Genomic DNA, 18,181 nt, shown 5'->3' on the forward strand with positions numbered 1-18,181 from the left:
CCGTCGCTGTTCCCATCAGGGACCAATTTCTTTGAAAGAGGTCTCTGTGAATTTCTGCTAACGACGTCCCAATAAATTCTTCAATGGCAATTTTTAGGCAGACCGGTTCCCCAGTAAAATTTAAAATTGCAAAGAAAACTGCCCTCACGGGAAGGACCTGGACTTAAGCTCCTCCTAGAAGAAGACACCGTCTAGGCTTGGGGAGGGCAACGACACCTTGGTAGATGTTGTTGGTTCCGCTGTGTTTCACCGAATTTCCCACCTGAACTTATATGAGAAAAGCACTAAAGTGTTATCCTCCTTCTGTAAACAGGTTCTTAAAACGTAGGAATCATCACTGTTTAGTAGATAAAGAAATAAAGGAGTTGCGAAGGACTCGAACCTCCGAAATAACAACCAACAGCCGCTAACAAGGCTATTGAAGTTCCAATTTTCCAACAAATGTAGTGAAGTGAACTTTGAAGATTCGACTTTACTACCCGTCGGCGAGGTCACGGATACTAGGTATCCGTAGACGAGGTCACGGATATGAGATATCCGTGGTTGAGGTCGCGGATGGTATATCGTCAGATCAAAGAGGATTCATAGCCTGTGTTTAGTTAGACTAACAAGGAGTTGAATCGAGATCTTCAGTATGGGGTTATCCTATTAGATAGCGTAATCCTGCAGGGTGTGTACGAGCTCTGGGAGAGTCGTAACAACTGCGTCAAGTATTAGATACTTTCTGAAACAAGGGGTTGAGTCAAAGTCTTGAGAAGATCCAAGATCCTTCTAAGGGATATATATAAGAGGCAAGGATATCTTATATCCTGCATATGTAGTTTATGTAATAACATAGAACTAAGTAACGAACAACGAAGTAACTAAGTAATTAAGTACTTTAAAAAACACATTCAAACCTTTCAACAACAACAACAAAATGAACAACAATCAAGATGTTCACAACAATTTGTCTGAGGACGTAGTCATGTCTGACGATGTCCCCAACGCTTTTACTACAACAAAAATGAGGTTGTTCCTCCCCCGGACCAGAAATTTTAGGGCACGAGATTCTTTGCCACATTTAAAAAATTTATGAACATTTAAACAATGACATATATATATATATATATATATATGTATATCCGGATTACTTGTCATATAGGTATGTCAAGTATATCTTAGATCTTCAAGATCGAGCCTTCTTTGCTTGGTTGGTTTTATCCATTGATATCGTTGTTTGCTTTACTTCATCATACCCTGTGCTCAATTAGTCCATTGGCTGGATGGATTTTCTGGATTATCAAACATTCTCCGTAGGAGATCAAAATAACCTTCAAGATGATACCTCCTTACCTGAACCAACATCAAGATTGGATTTATCTTCTATACCAACAATGGCTGCACAAGAAAGAGAATTTAAACTACCCTTCATAGGAGCCGCTTTGAAAAATGCTGTCGGTAATACAACTTCGGCCGCTTCGGCTACTTCCACTGCCATTGCTAGTACTTCCTCAACAAAGAAGAATGATACTACAGCAGCACCTTCTATTTCGAGAAATATAGTGGATTCAACTCTTTATACAAAAATGTCTGTATATGCTACCAAATCTATTGATACATTGACCTCTTCATTGAGCACTTCATCTGAAAATGGTGTCGCATTTGATAATATCAATTCTCAAATAATTGATGATCATTATAATAATATACCCTTACCAAATTCAAATATACCTGATAACGAAAATGATAATGAACAAAAGACAAAAAAAGATGTAACAAATTTAGTCTTATCTAAAAAATTATCAAGAATATTAAACGATTACTCAATTAACAATGACTATAATAATACAGTAAAATTAAGAAATTCTTTGAAATTTTTAGAAGAAAAGAAGAAATCTTATAATAGTAATAGTAATAATGAAAAATTAATAACTCCAGAATATATTGGAATATTGGCAAGGAAAACTTTAAGAAGTGATTTGGAAAATGAATTATTAAAAGAACATATCATTGTCTTAGAAGAGTTTAAACCAATTGTGAGAAGAATTAAAAGATTCTCTTCTTCCGTGGAAAATATCTCCAAAATTAGTGAACAACTTATAGATAGAGCAAATGAAACCAGCAATCATGGTACAACTGACTCCGTCTTTAATCAAGTCGAGGCATTGCAAAATCAAGTGAATTTGTTAAGATTAAAACATCAATTATTAACTAACATTCAAAAAAATTTCACATTAACTCAAATTGAAGATGATATAATCATCAATGGGCCGATTGATCTAGAATTTTTCAAAGTTATTAATAAAGTTTTGAAAATTAAAAAAAATGCTACATTCTTGTTGGCTCTAGATAATATGGAACCAGGTACAAATTTAATTAATCAAATTAATTCCATAATACAAATCATTAATAAGAAAATCTTTAATTTTTTGATAGATTTCGTTTACGACACTTCACACATAAACAATGGAACTAATAATAATAATAATGATAATAATAATAATAATAATAATAATAGTTATTCCAACGTAAACGATAATGTAATTATTTTCCAAAAATCTTTGATCTTTTTATCAAATGATTTACCATATTTTGATGAATTCTTTAAGAGAGTCACTTCCATTAGATCAAAAATAATATTAGACGAATTTTTATCTCAATTCGAATTAGCACACCATCATAGTTCATCATCATCTCACAAGAATAACTCAAAGACAAACTCTTCTGACTTGAATAAACCACTAATATTATCTGCTCATGATCCTATTCGTTATATTGGTGACGTATTGGCTTCAATTCATTCAATCATTGCTAATGAAGCTGATTTTATTAAATCGTTATTTAAATTTAAACAGATATTACAACAAGAAGAAGCACAAGAAGACGCACATAATGATAGCATAAGTTATCTTCAAGATAAAAATTTGGAATTTTTAACAGGTTTAGATTTAAAATTATTAAACGAAATTATTCAATCGTTATCGAATTCAATAAAATTAAGAATTGAACAAATTATAAAATTTGAATCCAATCCAATAACTAATTTTGAAATATTACAGTTATTAAAACTGTATCAAATGATGTTTATTAAAAAGGGTATCAAATCTAATTCCTCTTTGATCAACAATTTAATCATTTTACAAAATTTATCAAACGACAAAATCATCAATTCATTCACTCAATTCATTGATAATGTTAAAGAATCAAATCAATTTGCACTAACTACTGCCGCGACAACTGGTACTAATACTACTACTACAACACATACCGCAAAAAAAAATATCTCCATTAAACATAATGGGAATTTCGGTGATGATTTGTTACCACCAGAATGGCTTTCTACTTATCTAAGTAAAATCACTGAATTATTTGAAGAAATTGATAAAAGAGGTACTCCCTTTAATGATGATGCCCACGATGATGATGATGATGATACGATAGCCACCGAGGACTCGCATGATGTAATAAATCAATATAATATGGAAAGACTGATTGAATCACCAATCTTTGATGTGCTAATGAAGGAAATTAAAAACACTTTCCCATTAGCTAAAAAAAATGAAAGTGTCAAAATTTCATTATTAACTGTTCAAATTAATTGCTTCGATTTAATTAATTCGCGTTTACAACCATTCAACCATTCTAGAATGATATTTTCCAAATCAAAGAACCCAAATATTCATAAAATTTTAGATAAAATTAATGACAACCTTCAACAATTCATTGATACCATGAAAGAATTACAAGAAAAATTATTATTTGAAAAAACTGGTCTATCAATTTATAATAATTTATTCAACATGATTTTCCCCATTGATGCTGTACAAGATAAATTAGATTACGATATGTATCAATCATTATTAGACAATCCGTTAATGAATATAGACACGATTAATAACACAGTTCACACAAAATTAAATGAATACCTACCAAATGCTTTGAATGATATTCAAGAAAATTTATTGTTTAAATTAAATTCACCAAGTATCGTAGATGCAATTTGTGATCATTGTTTCGGTAAAATATCATTATTTTATAAAATCTTTAGAGATGTCTTATTTCATCTTTATGCTAATGAGGATGTTAAAAATGCAAATGAGAAAAAACAGAAAATATCCGATATTTTGAATTTTTCAAGTGAAGAATTTAATACCTTGTTAGGTCTTTGAACAATTGAAAATGTCAAATATTGACTCAAGTCAAAAAAGAAATAAAGTTAAGAACTTTTTATAGATTCATGATATAAATGTGTATTTTTTCACTACTTGTTTTATGCATAAGATTGTTCTTTTTTTTCCTATATAGAATTCTCATAAGGCCATACAGAAAAATGTTATATATGTATGTGTGGATGTGTGGATGTGTAAAAAATGTCTTAAAAGTTGCTGTAAAAGTCCCATGAAATTTGTCGATTACGTTGTGTTCAAAATCTTCTTAACAGAATTTTGTGATTGTGTTTGTCGATTCGGATTCGTAAGTATTTTATTCTTATTATTATTATTATTACTATTATTATCATTTTCTGCTTCGTTTGCCCTCTTTTTTATACTTACATCATCTAATGGTGGAGTTAGTCTAAGTGGACTTTCTGCACGGCTACTATTTTCACTGCATGTTTCATTATTATCAATAATGTCTTGTTGTTGTTGTCCCATCTCATTCTTAATCTTGCCATTTGTTCCAGAATTATTAATTACATTCAAATCAATGGGGCGATTATGTGGTGATAATGAACGTTGAATACTATTAGATGAAGAAATCGTAGACGAAGGCGTTAAGGTATTCATTTTATGTAAAGAAGGATTAGAAGTGTATTGCCTTTGGTGTAAATTAGGTTGTGAGGATGTTGATTTCACACGTCTATGTTTCTTATTAATCATACCTGATTTTCTCATCTTGGGCATATTAGTGGAATTATTAGTATTATGAAAACTTAATATTGACACCATTCCAGGAGGGATACTTTTAGTATTGTTGGAATCTAAATCAATATTATTTGATAGGGAACCATTATTATTATCATTAACGACAGCATTAGAATTATTACTAGTATTATGCGAAAAAGTCGTCAAAGCTGGCAATGATGAATTACGGGTATGAGTGGTTGATGTAACTGGTGTATGATTATAATTATGGTTTTTTCTCACTGATAGTGGCGACTCAATCTTGGGACCATATTTAGAGTTATTCGAGTCATTGGTTTCTTGATATTCATTCATCTTCACCGCTTCATTTAAAACTGCCACTGCATGCGCTCCAATTCTAGCAGGTGAATTGGTTCTACCATTAGCAAAAGTTGATGGAGGGAAAGTCTTTGTAGAAGAGAGTAATGAGTTTATTGTATATCTAGCATTTTCATTTTCATCTTCATTATTAACGATAATAGGAGGAAATTTATAAGACTGGGGTTCACCCATTTGTTGCTGCTGCTGCTGCTGCTGCTGCTGCTGCCGTTGTTGTGCTAATGCCGACGGTTGATTAGGGTGTTCTTGTTCCACATATGCTAAGGAGTTATTAGAAGGATTACTATTATCATTTGCAATGGGATTTCCCAAGGAAGAACTATGGTTGGTCGGTGAAGAAATGGCTGAATTATCAAATAATTTGAAGATATGTGAAGAATGGAGACCTGAGGATGTCGCCAGCCTAAATAGCTCGATCGATTTAGCAATATTTTCCAATTTATAATATTGTTGTTTTGTCTTTTCTTGTTCAATTTTTAAATCCAATGATTTCAAAATAGCCTGTTGTGGTAGGTTTTCAATGGAAACAGTCGATCCAAAGATCGTTTCAAGCAAAGAATTAGAATGGATTGGAGGCTTTGTCTTTATATCACCGTTGTTGTTAATGCCTTCTGTATTTGTTTCTGTATTATTTGTCGAGTTTAAGTTTGGCGATCTATTCTGTAAATTTGGACAGTTACTTTTGGGAGTGTTCATTCCTTAATTACTATATCAATAGTATTGTTTCATAAATGGATTGGTTTAATTAATTTATACAGTAAGATTACTTTAAGCCGATAAAGGGTATTCTTCCTTGGAGAGAACACTGTATTCTTTATATTCTCAAGTACTCTGCGAGTCTTGAGTCTCGAGCTCGAGAAGTTTATATAAGTAGGTTTTTTTCCGGGGACAGAGAAAGGAGCGCAGAAGGAAAAACTCAGGGATCTAGGGCTCCGATTCCCATTTTGGTGTTTAGGGTTCGTTCAAAGATTTTCCGGCTCTGCAATGGTTTCTTGGCAAAAATTGGCGGGATTTTTTCGTGAATTTGCGACGCGACGGCAAGTATTTTTGGCGTCACAAAAAAAATTAGGGAGAAAATAAAATAAATGATTATAATTTAGTATTGTCTGAATATATAATGGGATTCCTCAATTAAAATTAATATATAAACTATGATTTGAGAATTTTGGAAAAAATACTTATAACTTTGACTTATTTTGCCAGCCAAAGGATATTTGGCGTTGTTTACCTGGTTCAATAATGACATTAATGACACTAGTTTCCGAACTTGTCCTTGCTGAATTTAAACTTCTTTCGAATGCTGTTTGAAGCTGCTTTATATTTTCCACAAGATAACCATGAGCTCCCAGTCCAATTCCTAGAAGATCGTATCTACATTTCTGAGATAATTTTGTTGCTGGAAAAGAATATGGAGAAATTTTCTTCGATTGTTCGGTACCGTGATATATTCCACTGTTATTTATCACAATAATAATAAGTCCTAGTTTAAATCGCACAGCTGTTTCTATTTCAATAGCGCTGAATCCAAATGCAGAATCTCCTTGAATCACTAGAATATCAGGTTTAGATTTCATATAATCCTGGGATAGTCTCGCTGCAATTCCATAGCCGAGACCAACTCCCATTGTTGCATTTGTTCCCGCATCTAACCTCTGTTTAGGTTTTAAGCTAGGGAATGAAATCCTTGCGATGTCCATTGTATTGGCACCTTCAGTAACTAAGAATGTATTTTTTAGGTCCAGCATTTCTCTTAATGTTCTGTAGACAACATGATAATTCAATAATGCACCATTTGTATTTGAACGTGATTCTTTTTCTTGCAGTTTGAATTGGTTCTTTAATATTTCACTTCTTAGCTCCTTTGTAACACCATATTTACGGCCCCACTCGTTCTCTACTCTATCTAATTCTTCTGTCAACTCATTAATTATCAGTCCAATATCTCCTAATAAAGAATAATTAATACTTTGCATATTATTATTTCCTATAGCGTGAGGATCATTATCACATAGGATGAACTTTACCGTTGATTTCCATTTTGGAGGTTTACCAAAATGTAGTAACCAATTCAATCTTGCACCAAATACTAGAACTATATCACTCTTGCTCAAGGCAGATGATCTTGCCGATGATACATTCAATGGATCCATATCAGAGATAATACCTTTTCCCATTGGTGTGGGCAAGAAGGGAAATTGATATTTATGAATAAAGGCTGAAAGCCCTTTTGAATAATTAACTGCTCCTTTACCAATTATGACCAAAACATTTTGATCTGAATTCCTTCTAAGTAACTGCGCAACTTCTTTGGTAACTAATGGATCGGCCGATGATTTAATTGCTCTAGGAATTGAAATATTTTGTTTCATATTAGGAACCCTAACATTGTTGCTAATTAGGTGTTCTGGAAAATCAATATAGCTGACTCCTGTGGGGGGTTGTATAGCGGAATTGTATGCATTATACCAAACTGAATTGATATTACTTCCATTTAATCTTCCGCAATATTTAACTTTATCTTTAAGTAAGCTAACTTGATCTAAATCTTGAAAACCCCCAAGATTCTCCTGTATTTCATCATGGTTACTACCAGCAATCACGATTAATGGCCACTTATTGGATGTAGAGTTGTAGACACCTGCCAACGCATGAATCAAGCCGGGACCTCCCACGACCAATAAAACAGCAGGCTTCCCAGTCAAAAACCCATAAGCTGATGCAGCATATGAAGCAGCTTGTTCATTCCTGCATGAAATGAATTTGATACCATGCGTAATCATCGAATTCGCTAATTCCACTATAGGTATTCCGACTATCCCGAAAACAGTATCAATTTCATAGTATTTAAGCAAGCCTATGAAGTATTCTGTGATTTCGATGGTATCTCCCTTTGGTAGGTCCACCATATCGTTAATATTTCTATTTATTTCAGTTATGTTATTACCTTAAAGGTGCTGAGGAGAAGTAATTCACTTCAAGTCATCTTCCTTTATTCCCTTTATTTAATTACTTTTTCACCTTTGATCTTCGATCCTCTTCGGAAGTACATCCGAACTTCGATCCGAAAAAAATAAAACAGTTAAAGTTAAATTACATAGAAAAGAAATACTTCCAGTTTTAGTTTACTTAGTAGGAAACCCTTTCTGTTAAAAAGCTGCATCCTGAATAGCTTAATTGCAAAAGACTAATGTATTCAAATGAAAGTTTGATAAGGAAACTGATTTTTTGGTGGTCTATCCTAATTCAAAGCTGCTCGACATATTTCCTTTTTGTATAAATTCTTTATATAGGGTCTCTTCTTCTGGCAAATGTTACACATGTGAACAATTTAATGAGAAAAGAGATAGAAGATAAATTTGCAAGGCCCCTCACAAAGTGTCTAGGTTCTCATTATCTTCTTTATTTGCCTTTATTTTCTGTATTTTATCGATTTTACATCTAAGTGACATAATTTTATCTGGAACAAAATCTCTCATGCTAACAACCTTACCGCACCCACCTTGTGGACAATCTCTAGAACCGTGACCTCTTAAATAATTTACAATACCTTCATGATCAAAAACATGACCACATTTCTTGGAAATCAAAGGACGTTCATAAGGTTTACATGTGATTGGGCAAATCAATTCAATATTACCACCTTCTATATGTATTTCATCGTCATCAGCTGCTCTTGTTTTCTTCGCATTCCCGCTCTTGGTAAGATCTGGTAGGACACAAGTAGGATTCTCCCAAATATAAGGGAAAATCTTTAGTAGATATGCTGTGGTAACACCTCCATCTTCCGCTGTTTGGGTATTATTGATTCTTGAATCCTTGGCATCATCATATAACTTTAACAAATTAGGAGCAGTCATTTCACCAGTACGATATAAGTCCCAATTAGATAATGATATTTGTTCACACTGGTCTGATTTCATTTTATATTCTTGTTTAACAGTATTGAGTTTTCCAGCCAGTCGTTTAGCGGTTAACCGTTCAGTATTCAATGCAGCATATGTCTTCGTCAATGATTTGATAAGTTCCTCAGTGTTAGGTGCAGCTGAATTTATTATTTGATCCAAAGTCTCATTGAATTGTTTATCACAAAGATCTACATATTTAGTAGTATCAGATGTATGCAGTCCATGGAAATAAGTACTAGCTCCTGGATGTAAGGGTAAGCATTCTGGAATAGTAGAAGAGCTTGACATTATAAGGTGTTGTTTAGCTCTTTAATGACTGGATAAGTTTATTACTAGTTGCTAGAGGAGATGTCCGACGAATGTATGTTCTAGCATTGATAAATTACCTCTTCTTGATATTCTTCCTGTTCATATGAGAGTTCTAAGTTTAAAAAATTGTTATTGTTAACGCGTCTCCCTCTAAGAATAGACGCGTTAAAGTGACAACATAAAGAAATTGATAAAACAATCAACTTATCCCGATCGGAAGTAGTAGTTCCTGTTAATTCTGTTAAACCTGTTATATTATAAGTTTAGGAATCCATCTTGAGTAAGCTTGTTCTAAATATGAATGTGTAATAAGAGTACTTTAAGGTCCCCCTTTTAAGGTATGATAATGAGCTCAGTTCGCATAAAAATACATAAAAAAATATATACGAAACAATAATACAAAAATAATAACAAGAAAAGGGGAGTCGATACCTCGCTTTATATCCATGTCGATGGTGGACTAAATAATATGAGATAATAATTTTATAGTTGGCAAATGAAGTTGTCGACCAAGTTGTATTCATCAATCGTGTTGCGTCGTGACAGTATTTCCGTTCCTCCCATATTTGGCAACCTGGTGATGGCATCGTAGAAAGCGTTATACAAATCTTGATATTTTAGTCTTTACCCTAGGATACAACTAGCACCTTCATTGTGAATATGTAGCATATCCATTACAATTTTTTCTATAAGAGTACGCCAAGGAAAATCCGCATTAGATTAACTTACTAAAGCAACTTTTTGTAAAGTAACCCCATGTATAATAACTTAACAAATAATCTTGGTGCACCGTGTAAATTGTTGCGTATTAGAACAGAAGCATTTACCGAAAAGGGTGGTAAAGGAAAAAATAAAATCGAACGAATGAAGAAAGGTGAAGAGATGTTATCTGTTATCTCTTCACCTTTCTTCATTCGTTCGATTTTGTTTTTTCCTTTACGACCTTTTTCGTTACCACCCAAATTGGATAAGTATCTTCTAGTAATCTACCTGCCAGTTTATGGTTTTATGCTGTTGACTTTGCTACTTTAATGAGAAATGCTTTCATTAACTCATCTACAAACTCATCTGCTCGTGCTAAGGCTGGTCTTGCTGGTTTGGATGCTAGAACTATTCTACCTTTCGGTCAAGAAGTTATGATTCATGATTATACTCAAACATCCAAGTTAAAATCTCGCGGTATAACTGGATTTGCGTTGACTCCATCAAAGGAATCGCATGGTTATTTAATCTTTGTCCCATCTTTACGTAAGGTCATCGGTACTTCTAACTATGCTATTGTTGTTCACGACTCTACCTCTTTATCCGAATCCTCTACCCATTCTGTCTTCGATAACTTATTGGAAAGTTACCACGTCACTGACGCTGATACTGATTTGCAAAAAGCCGCCGTTGAAGATATTCCATTACCTGATGTCTGTACTACAGTAACTTCTGTTATTCCTGCTGATTCTGCCAATTCTACTGATTTCACACAAACCATTGAACCTACTATTGATTTTGATTCCGAAAATGTGTCTTCTAATATCATCAATGATACCCAACCCGATGCTACCGTTGCTATCGACTCCACTATTGATGATCCAAATCTTTCTCTTCATAAATCTAATTCCTCCATTCTGGTTAAATCTGATTCTAATTGTTCTACTACTAAGGATATACATCCTACTCCAGCTAATGATTCTTCTTCTGCCGTTCATGACAACCCCCATCCTACTGAACAATACATACCCATCGATTCTCATCTCTTAGATTCTATTTCTGAACCTCTCTCTCCTGACTCTCCAAATGCTGATATCTCTAAAAGGTATCGAACAACAAAGATGACACTAGATCTGATGCTCTTGCCGTTGATTTAATCGAAACTAAAGTGCTCAATCCTCAATACAAAGTTCTGCAATCATTTAGGAAAGTTAAATTAGCACGTTCAGCAATACCATTGGAAGACGAGTCGCCGACAGTAGTGTAGATAGGGATAATACCCTTAACTTTGAAGTAATCACGGACCATGGTACTTGTATATTCAGAACCACGATCCATGTGGAACGTGAGCACCCTTACCTTAAATTGAGTTTTGATATAATTGACCAATTGTTGAAATATCGGTAAGATATGATCAGCATCTTTCTTTTTCAACGGGAATACCCAACGAAACCTTGTATTCTCATCTGTGAATGAGATAAAATATTTTGGTGAAGTAATATCAACACCGGACACCGGACCAAACAAATCAGTATGGATATATTCGAAAGGTTCATAATATTTTTGGTATTTTAAACGAGAACCAACAATGTGTTTATGTTTGGTAAGTTTACCAGCCAAACAGTCCTTACATTGGAATTTGTCAATACCGGTCCAGTCAACGTCATTTATGCGAATATTGGTTATCAATTTGCTTTCAATAGACTTCCTAGTGTCTTTAACATTAATATGATCGAATAGTCTATGAACGAATGTTAATGGAAATTTTTGGAAAGCACATGGACTNGGGGACTTGTGTTTGGGTAATTTACCGAAGGAAAGAGGAACACATCTATATTTACCAATCTTAGTAATAGGAGCAAGAACTTCATCACTATCCAGTCTCACCAAAGCCTTACGACGATTGTCAACAATGATACCAACATCTTCGAGAGCATCAGTGCTAATGAGGTTTAAATCGACATGGGGCGAAGATATCGCATAGAGAGAATGAGAAGTGTTGTTGAGCCAATGGAACGTTAAATTACCCGATGCAGCAACTGGAATTTCTTCGTTACCAGCACCAAATAATGGATCCGGTGGATTATCATTCCTTGAATGTAGGAACTTGGAGTCAATTGGAGATATCTCAGCAGCAGAGTTTAGAACAAAGAAGTTGTCGATGTTCAATTCATTTGATGATGGAGCTCGCCGAAGACACCGCAGTTCATCGGCCGGTACCGTGGAGTTAAGGTGGTGGACATGGTTACGCTTATTACCAGATTTTTTGGTGGATTTTGAACGTGTAGAAACAGTGAAATTAGCTTCAACAGCAGTTTTTAGATCTTGAATTTTGGGACATCTTTTGGCTGTGTGGCCAACCGCTCGGAAGCAGCGTTTCCAGTTAATCCCTGTTATATTATAATTGTAAGATTCCATTGTAGATTAAGATTAGTTGCTAAATATGAAGTATTAAAAGGGTAATTTAATATCCTCGTTTTAATGTATGTAAAAGAGTTCGGTTTTATTGAAAATAAATAGGAAATAAAATGTATATAAAAATAATAATATATAAATAATAACAGGAGAAAGAGAAATCAATACTTCGAGTTATGGGTCAATTTATATTCTTGTCAGTAGTGGAATAGATAATACGAAATCATAATTTTATCGTTGGTATATGAATTTGATTGACTAATTTGGTATTCATCAATTGCTTCGCGTCGTGCCGGTACCCCCTCGCGTTCCTTCCATCTTTGGTAATCAGTTGGTGTCTGTTATAGAATACGTTGCACCAAACTGGATGTCTAGACCTTTACCATAGAATATTACTAGTACCTTTATCTTGAATATTGTTCGAGCATTTACTGATTGACAGAGTAATAGTTTGGTTGGGTTTTAAATTTCCTACTGATTATTGACTGCCTGGTGTGTAAAACGCCAGAAGAATTTGGTATTGTGAAATCACTACTTTAGGTCAAACTCGATTAACCCGCTATCCGATATCAATAACCGGATTTCCCCTACCATTGCATCTCGGTATACGAGTGCCGCATCCGATATAGAATAACTAACTTGAAACATGAACTAACTTGAACTAACTTGAAACATGAACTAACTTGAAACATGATGCACACCCAATCACAATACATGAAATTACCCATTGAGGAAATAACTAATGAAGTTGAATAAGCCAAACTGATCGACAGAATTGTATACTAGAATCCTCGATAATAAACACGTTTTAGAAACGTATAAATATCGAGTAAGATGATCTTAATAAGATCCCAATACTATGTCCTTAATAATTATATATGTTTATAATTATATACTAAATAGGACAAGAAGAATAACGATAATTGAATTAAGCAGATACTCGCATACTTAAGAAGTCGCTTCCACTGCAAGTCTTTATATTAAGTATTTAACTTTAGTATCTCGCCACTGAAACCGCACTGATCCGAGCCCTCAATACAACAAAGAACAGAAATTTCGGCTTCTATGGCCAAGTTGGTAAGGCGCCACACTAGTAATGTGGAGATCATCGGTTCAAATCCGATTGGAAGCATTTATTTTTTCAATTTCTTGTTAAATTTATCGGAAAGAAACCAGAGAAATACAAAGTAAAAAATGTAATTTTACACTATGTTGAATAAACTGTACATAAAATGTTATGATTATAAATAACAATTTTAAAACTACTGACGAAGTCTAAAGGTAAATTTTATTTTTGTTTTTTCGGTGTTCTTTACAACACTTCCTTATTTGAATTTTTTTGATTTCTAGAAGAGGCCGCATTAGATGCATTTTGTTTCGGTTGTTCTGGTTGTAGTAATCTTGGAACAGGACTTTGCATATTCCCTGTTTGTTCATACCTTTGCTGCATGTACCTTGAATATTGATCCACTGGAATAGTAGCGTTGTTGGTGTTGTTTTTGGCGTCGTCACCGTTTTTGCTCGAGACTGTCGCATTAGTATTTCCTGCACTACCACTTGTCATTTGATAGTTAGTATATGAAACACCAGGATAATTATGTGAGGAAGGAGCTATCGTTGAACCAAAAACTGGAACTCTTGGTTCATCTTGCCCCTGTAGCCCCTGTTGCCCTTGTTGTTCTTGTTTTCTAGAAAATTGCTCTTGTAATAAATAATGACTGTTTGCAGTCGGGCCACTACTTTGTCGTTGCTCTAAAAACTGAGCATAGTTAACCGATCCCGGTTGTTCCCAAGAAGCACGCCTATTCCCAAACATTCGTTGTCCCTGTACTTGTTGCCCTGAATATTGTTCTTGAGCTCTTTGCTGCTGCTGCTGCTGCTGCTGCTGCTGCTGCTGCTGCTGCTGCTGCTGCTGCTGTTGCTGTTGTAGATTATAGTAATTGGATACCTGTTGTTGGAGTTTCGGTTGTGGTTCCTGTCGCAGTTGCGGATGTGGTAGTGGTAGTGGCTGATCTTGTTGTTGTTCACTTTGCGATTGGTGCCGATGATGCTCTTGACTTTGTCGCTGTGGGACCCACTGGGGAGCTTGTTGAATGGATATCGGGTTAGGATACATATATTGATGACCATGAGTAGTATAAAAGGTAGCAAGATTTGATAAAGTACGAATAGATGGTTCTGTAACTAATGGAGATTGATTTTGTAAAATTACACCATCTATTGTCTGTCTTGGATTATTGTACTGCTGATAATATCGTAAACGCTGAACTTCCTGGTAGTGTCTTAACCGTTCCTGTTCTCTTTCGAAATAGTATCTTTGTTGTTGGTCCTTAAGCATCAAATATTCGCCTCTTAAATGTTCTGGAAGGCGCTCGACAAAGGGTGGAGAGTTAGGAAATTCTTTTTGTTGTACCAGATCCAATTGTAGTAAATATTGGAATTGTTCTAAAGTCAACCCACGAGTTTGGTTTCCTGGCATATTTTGATCCTCGTTTTGTGGTAATGTTTGTATCACCGACTTAAGAGGTGGTAACGTAAAGTTGGAGGAAGCTTGTTTTATTTCTCCAGTTAATTGGTTTCTATTGTAAGAATCAGCAGCTGACCAAGACAAAGAATGGAATCTACCTGTATTATTATTGTTGTTGTTGTGCTGGGGAATCTGTGGTTGAGCATTATTCGTGGGAAATGGTTTCATTTCTGGATGCAATTTTGGCCATGGGTGAATTATTTCATTATTACCCTTTTGAATATTATTCGTATTAATATTTGAACTCATTGGTGACAATGATTCGGAATTTCGTCTTTCTTTTTTAGAAGAGACCTTTGGCTTTAATTTTCTTCTTCTTTTCACTTTCGATTTTTGATCTTTATCATTATCTTCTCCATCTTTTTTTTGTAAAATATTATTTTTAAATATTGATTTGTTATCTGCATTTTTTCTCTTTAAACTACGAAGATATTCTTTCCCTTGTTGAGCATTTTGTTGTAAAAACTGACTTTTTTCTAATTTTTGTTCAAATTTTTGTTCAATCATTTCATTGTGAAGTACATCGTACCAAAATTCGCATTCTTTTGGGAAGTCGGGGCCAAATATTGGAATCAAGAAGAATCTAATGGGGAAACAAAATCTAAGACATAATGATCTACAAATTTCCATAGGTAACCACGTACCTTGTATCTTGATATAACCACCTCTAATTCTTTGAATTAACATTGATAAAGTTAAATTCTTCAAAGTCTCAGCTGGAATGTTTTCCCTTTTAGTTAAATATTGCTTGAATGAATCACAAAGGAAATTCTTGATGTTACTTGATATATTATTCCAATGTAAATCGGAATAAGTTTCATTGTTGTTGGGACCAAGGGCTGCTTTACCAGAAGAGGAAGTTGGAATAGTACTATGCCTTCTTTTCTTATTTGATTCTACTTTAGAAGGTTTTTCCTTATTATTATCAGTTTTCCCATATCCTTCAATATCATTATTCTCATTTTTTTCCAATTGAAGCATAGTATTTAATGAATTATCAGGATATGAATTCGATCTATTTCTTTTCCTAATTTGGAAATCGATATGATGAGGATGAGGATGGTTTGTGGGTTCATAGAATGCATTTGACATTATGAAATCGAAAGCCAACTGGCATTGTTTTAATAATGATTCGTTTTCTTGTTCATCCTTTCTATTTGTTCTTGCAGAAGTTGTCAATCCGTTCATAACATCTTGATATAACCTCCAAATTCCGGTTAAAAAAACATACCCGGTATTATGAGACCAAAGAATACAATTATTTGCATTGATTAAATTTTCATTTAAATTTAAATTATAACCGATTTTTTGTAACTTAAACTGTTGGTTTTTCGTAAGTGAATCTATTACATTCGATAATGGTTTTTCAGGGCGGAGATTCTCATTGTCATTGTCTTCCCCTTCGTCATCTTCAACGCCTCTTTGTTTGGAGCCCTTATTACCAATCATGGAGCCTTGTGAGTGATTATCGTTTTTATCAAAGTTCCTTCTACTAGTTTTATTATCATTACCATTTAAATGACTGATAATTTTACCCTCAATAAATCTATTTTTACAGTCATCGTTTGGGAATAGGTTTTCCCTTATTTTTGAATCCGTAATGAGACTATAAAAATCAGTATTTCCATTAATACTAGACATTTGAATGTCAGGAAGTTGATATTCAAAACATTCCAACACGTTTTTAGTCTTCTTCGATCCTTTCTTAGTGAAAACTTCCGTTGAAGTAGTATTTGTGGTATCTGCAGCAGACATGCCTTCACTATCTTGCAGATATATTGGGTTAGAGAAATTTTGTGCCATATTTGATTTATATGTAACTTTCTTAACATGTAAATCTACAATTTGGTTTGGATCACATGGTTTATCATTTTTTGACATTAGAGTTGCAAAGAATAATCTTTGATAATCATCTAATGGATGATCTCTTAGTTTAACTTGGGATATACTAAACGTATGTCGAGGATATTTTTCGCTCGAAGGATTGATAGACATTTTTATTTTTATACTGTTGTTGTTTTATACACTGTATTTTCGAAGAATGACCGTTCTTCTTCTTAAGTAAAATACAAGTTTGTGATTGGGAAAAGTGATAGGATAAGAGTATGTACCCATATAAAAGATATTTGAGTTTATATTCTCGGAGTTTCTAGTTAAGTTATTGCTTTTTGTTTGTTTGTTTGTTTGTTTATTTATTTGTTATAGTTTCTTCTTATTCTTGTAGTTCGAGAAAAGAGATGGAGAGGATCGCCACCAAATGTGTATTATATTTTCTATTTGTTTTTGTACCCTTTTAATAACGTGTGTGTCTACGTGTGGGTATGCAGGAGAAGAATTTTCCGTCTTCCAGAACGCAATCCGAAGTCAACTTGTTTCCCTTTGGGGTATTAGGCTTTCATTTATATAAGTTGAGTTTAAGGTTCTGGAACTGGAGTCTAGAACTTTGAGACGTCGACAAGTTCGGTCTGGAACAAAGAGCAATGGAGAACAATGGAGAACAATGGCGAAAAATTGAATGGAATGGGAAAATAACTCAATGTCTTGAAGGAGGTTTGATGCACGGTTTGATTCATTAACCATTTAGTCTTCATCGATGTTCTGTCCCTTTAAAATGGTATGATCGATGGACCATTCTGGAATAGGATTAGGGATTGGATTGCCGTTACCGCCGTGCGTGGATCGTTCTCCTTTACCGATGAGTGCGGCTCTTCCTGGGATGTACCAAGAGTGTTCCCGTTGTCTCCACCATCGAACTGAATTTGGAGATTCCCTACGTGTTTATATTTGAGCCCCTGTTTTCCTTGTTTTCTTGGCATCCAGAGTCTGTGTTCGACGACTTTCTCTTTCCACACATAAGGTTAAGGTTTATACATAAAGTTTCTAATTTCTTAAATTCTAACTTTAGCCTGATGTCTCGGATTCGGTGTCCGGAGTGACCGCGGGGTACGGCTGGACTGCTCGTTATAAAGACGTGACAGCAGGAGAAAGGGAGGCTCCCTTAGTTCGAAGTTTACGTGTCTATTACCTCGATTCTCCTTTGTTGTGTGTAACTACGTATATTTCCAATGATTCAAGATTGGACGTCGAAACCGAACTCT

The 18,181-nt window shown here is 34.4% G+C and overlaps 7 protein-coding genes and 1 non-coding gene across 8 annotated transcripts; 3 read left to right on the forward strand and 5 right to left on the reverse strand.

Annotated features, from left to right (window-relative positions):
- Window positions 1-1,265: 1,265 nt before the first annotated feature.
- On the forward strand, window positions 1,266-4,151 carry COG6 (Golgi transport complex subunit COG6; the record flags this gene model as incomplete). The annotated part of the gene is made up of 1 exon (XM_003671021.2): window positions 1,266-4,151. The coding sequence occupies one exon, from the start codon at window positions 1,266-1,268 to the stop codon at window positions 4,149-4,151; it is 2,886 nt and encodes a 961-aa protein (XP_003671069.2).
- A 243-nt stretch (window positions 4,152-4,394) lies between these two features.
- BOP3 (Bop3p) lies at window positions 4,395-5,921 on the reverse strand (the record flags this gene model as incomplete). Its single annotated transcript, XM_003671022.2, has 1 exon — window positions 4,395-5,921. One exon carries the CDS (start codon window positions 5,919-5,921, stop codon window positions 4,395-4,397), a length of 1,527 nt encoding a protein of 508 aa, XP_003671070.2.
- Window positions 5,922-6,403: 482 nt separating this feature from the next.
- Window positions 6,404-8,131, reverse strand: PXP1 (putative indolepyruvate decarboxylase family protein; the record flags this gene model as incomplete). The annotated part of the gene is made up of 1 exon (XM_003671023.2): window positions 6,404-8,131. The coding sequence occupies one exon, from the start codon at window positions 8,129-8,131 to the stop codon at window positions 6,404-6,406; it is 1,728 nt and encodes a 575-aa protein (XP_003671071.2).
- A 462-nt stretch (window positions 8,132-8,593) lies between these two features.
- Window positions 8,594-9,418, reverse strand: MMS21 (SUMO ligase MMS21; the record flags this gene model as incomplete). The annotated part of the gene is made up of 1 exon (XM_003671024.2): window positions 8,594-9,418. The coding sequence occupies one exon, from the start codon at window positions 9,416-9,418 to the stop codon at window positions 8,594-8,596; it is 825 nt and encodes a 274-aa protein (XP_003671072.2).
- A 1,052-nt stretch (window positions 9,419-10,470) lies between these two features.
- On the forward strand, window positions 10,471-11,298 carry NDAI0G00540 (uncharacterized protein; the record flags this gene model as incomplete). Its single annotated transcript, XM_003671025.2, has 1 exon — window positions 10,471-11,298. The coding sequence occupies one exon, from the start codon at window positions 10,471-10,473 to the stop codon at window positions 11,296-11,298; it is 828 nt and encodes a 275-aa protein (XP_003671073.2).
- Window positions 11,299-11,320: 22 nt separating this feature from the next.
- On the reverse strand, window positions 11,321-12,559 carry NDAI0G00550 (integrase catalytic domain-containing protein; the record flags this gene model as incomplete). The annotated part of the gene is made up of 1 exon (XM_003671026.2): window positions 11,321-12,559. The coding sequence occupies one exon, from the start codon at window positions 12,557-12,559 to the stop codon at window positions 11,321-11,323; it is 1,239 nt and encodes a 412-aa protein (XP_003671074.2).
- Window positions 12,560-13,615: 1,056 nt separating this feature from the next.
- On the forward strand, window positions 13,616-13,688 carry NDAI0Ltrna4T. The gene has a single exon. It is a non-coding gene; the product is annotated as a tRNA-Thr (tRNA).
- A 180-nt stretch (window positions 13,689-13,868) lies between these two features.
- On the reverse strand, window positions 13,869-17,078 carry NDAI0G00560 (uncharacterized protein; the record flags this gene model as incomplete). The annotated part of the gene is made up of 1 exon (XM_003671027.2): window positions 13,869-17,078. One exon carries the CDS (start codon window positions 17,076-17,078, stop codon window positions 13,869-13,871), a length of 3,210 nt encoding a protein of 1,069 aa, XP_003671075.2.
- Between the last annotated feature and the right edge of the window lie 1,103 nt (window positions 17,079-18,181).

The sequence above is a fragment of the Naumovozyma dairenensis genome, chromosome 7 (assembly GCF_000227115.2).
Source record: "Naumovozyma dairenensis CBS 421 chromosome 7, complete genome".
NCBI lineage: Eukaryota > Fungi > Ascomycota > Saccharomycetes > Saccharomycetales > Saccharomycetaceae > Naumovozyma > Naumovozyma dairenensis.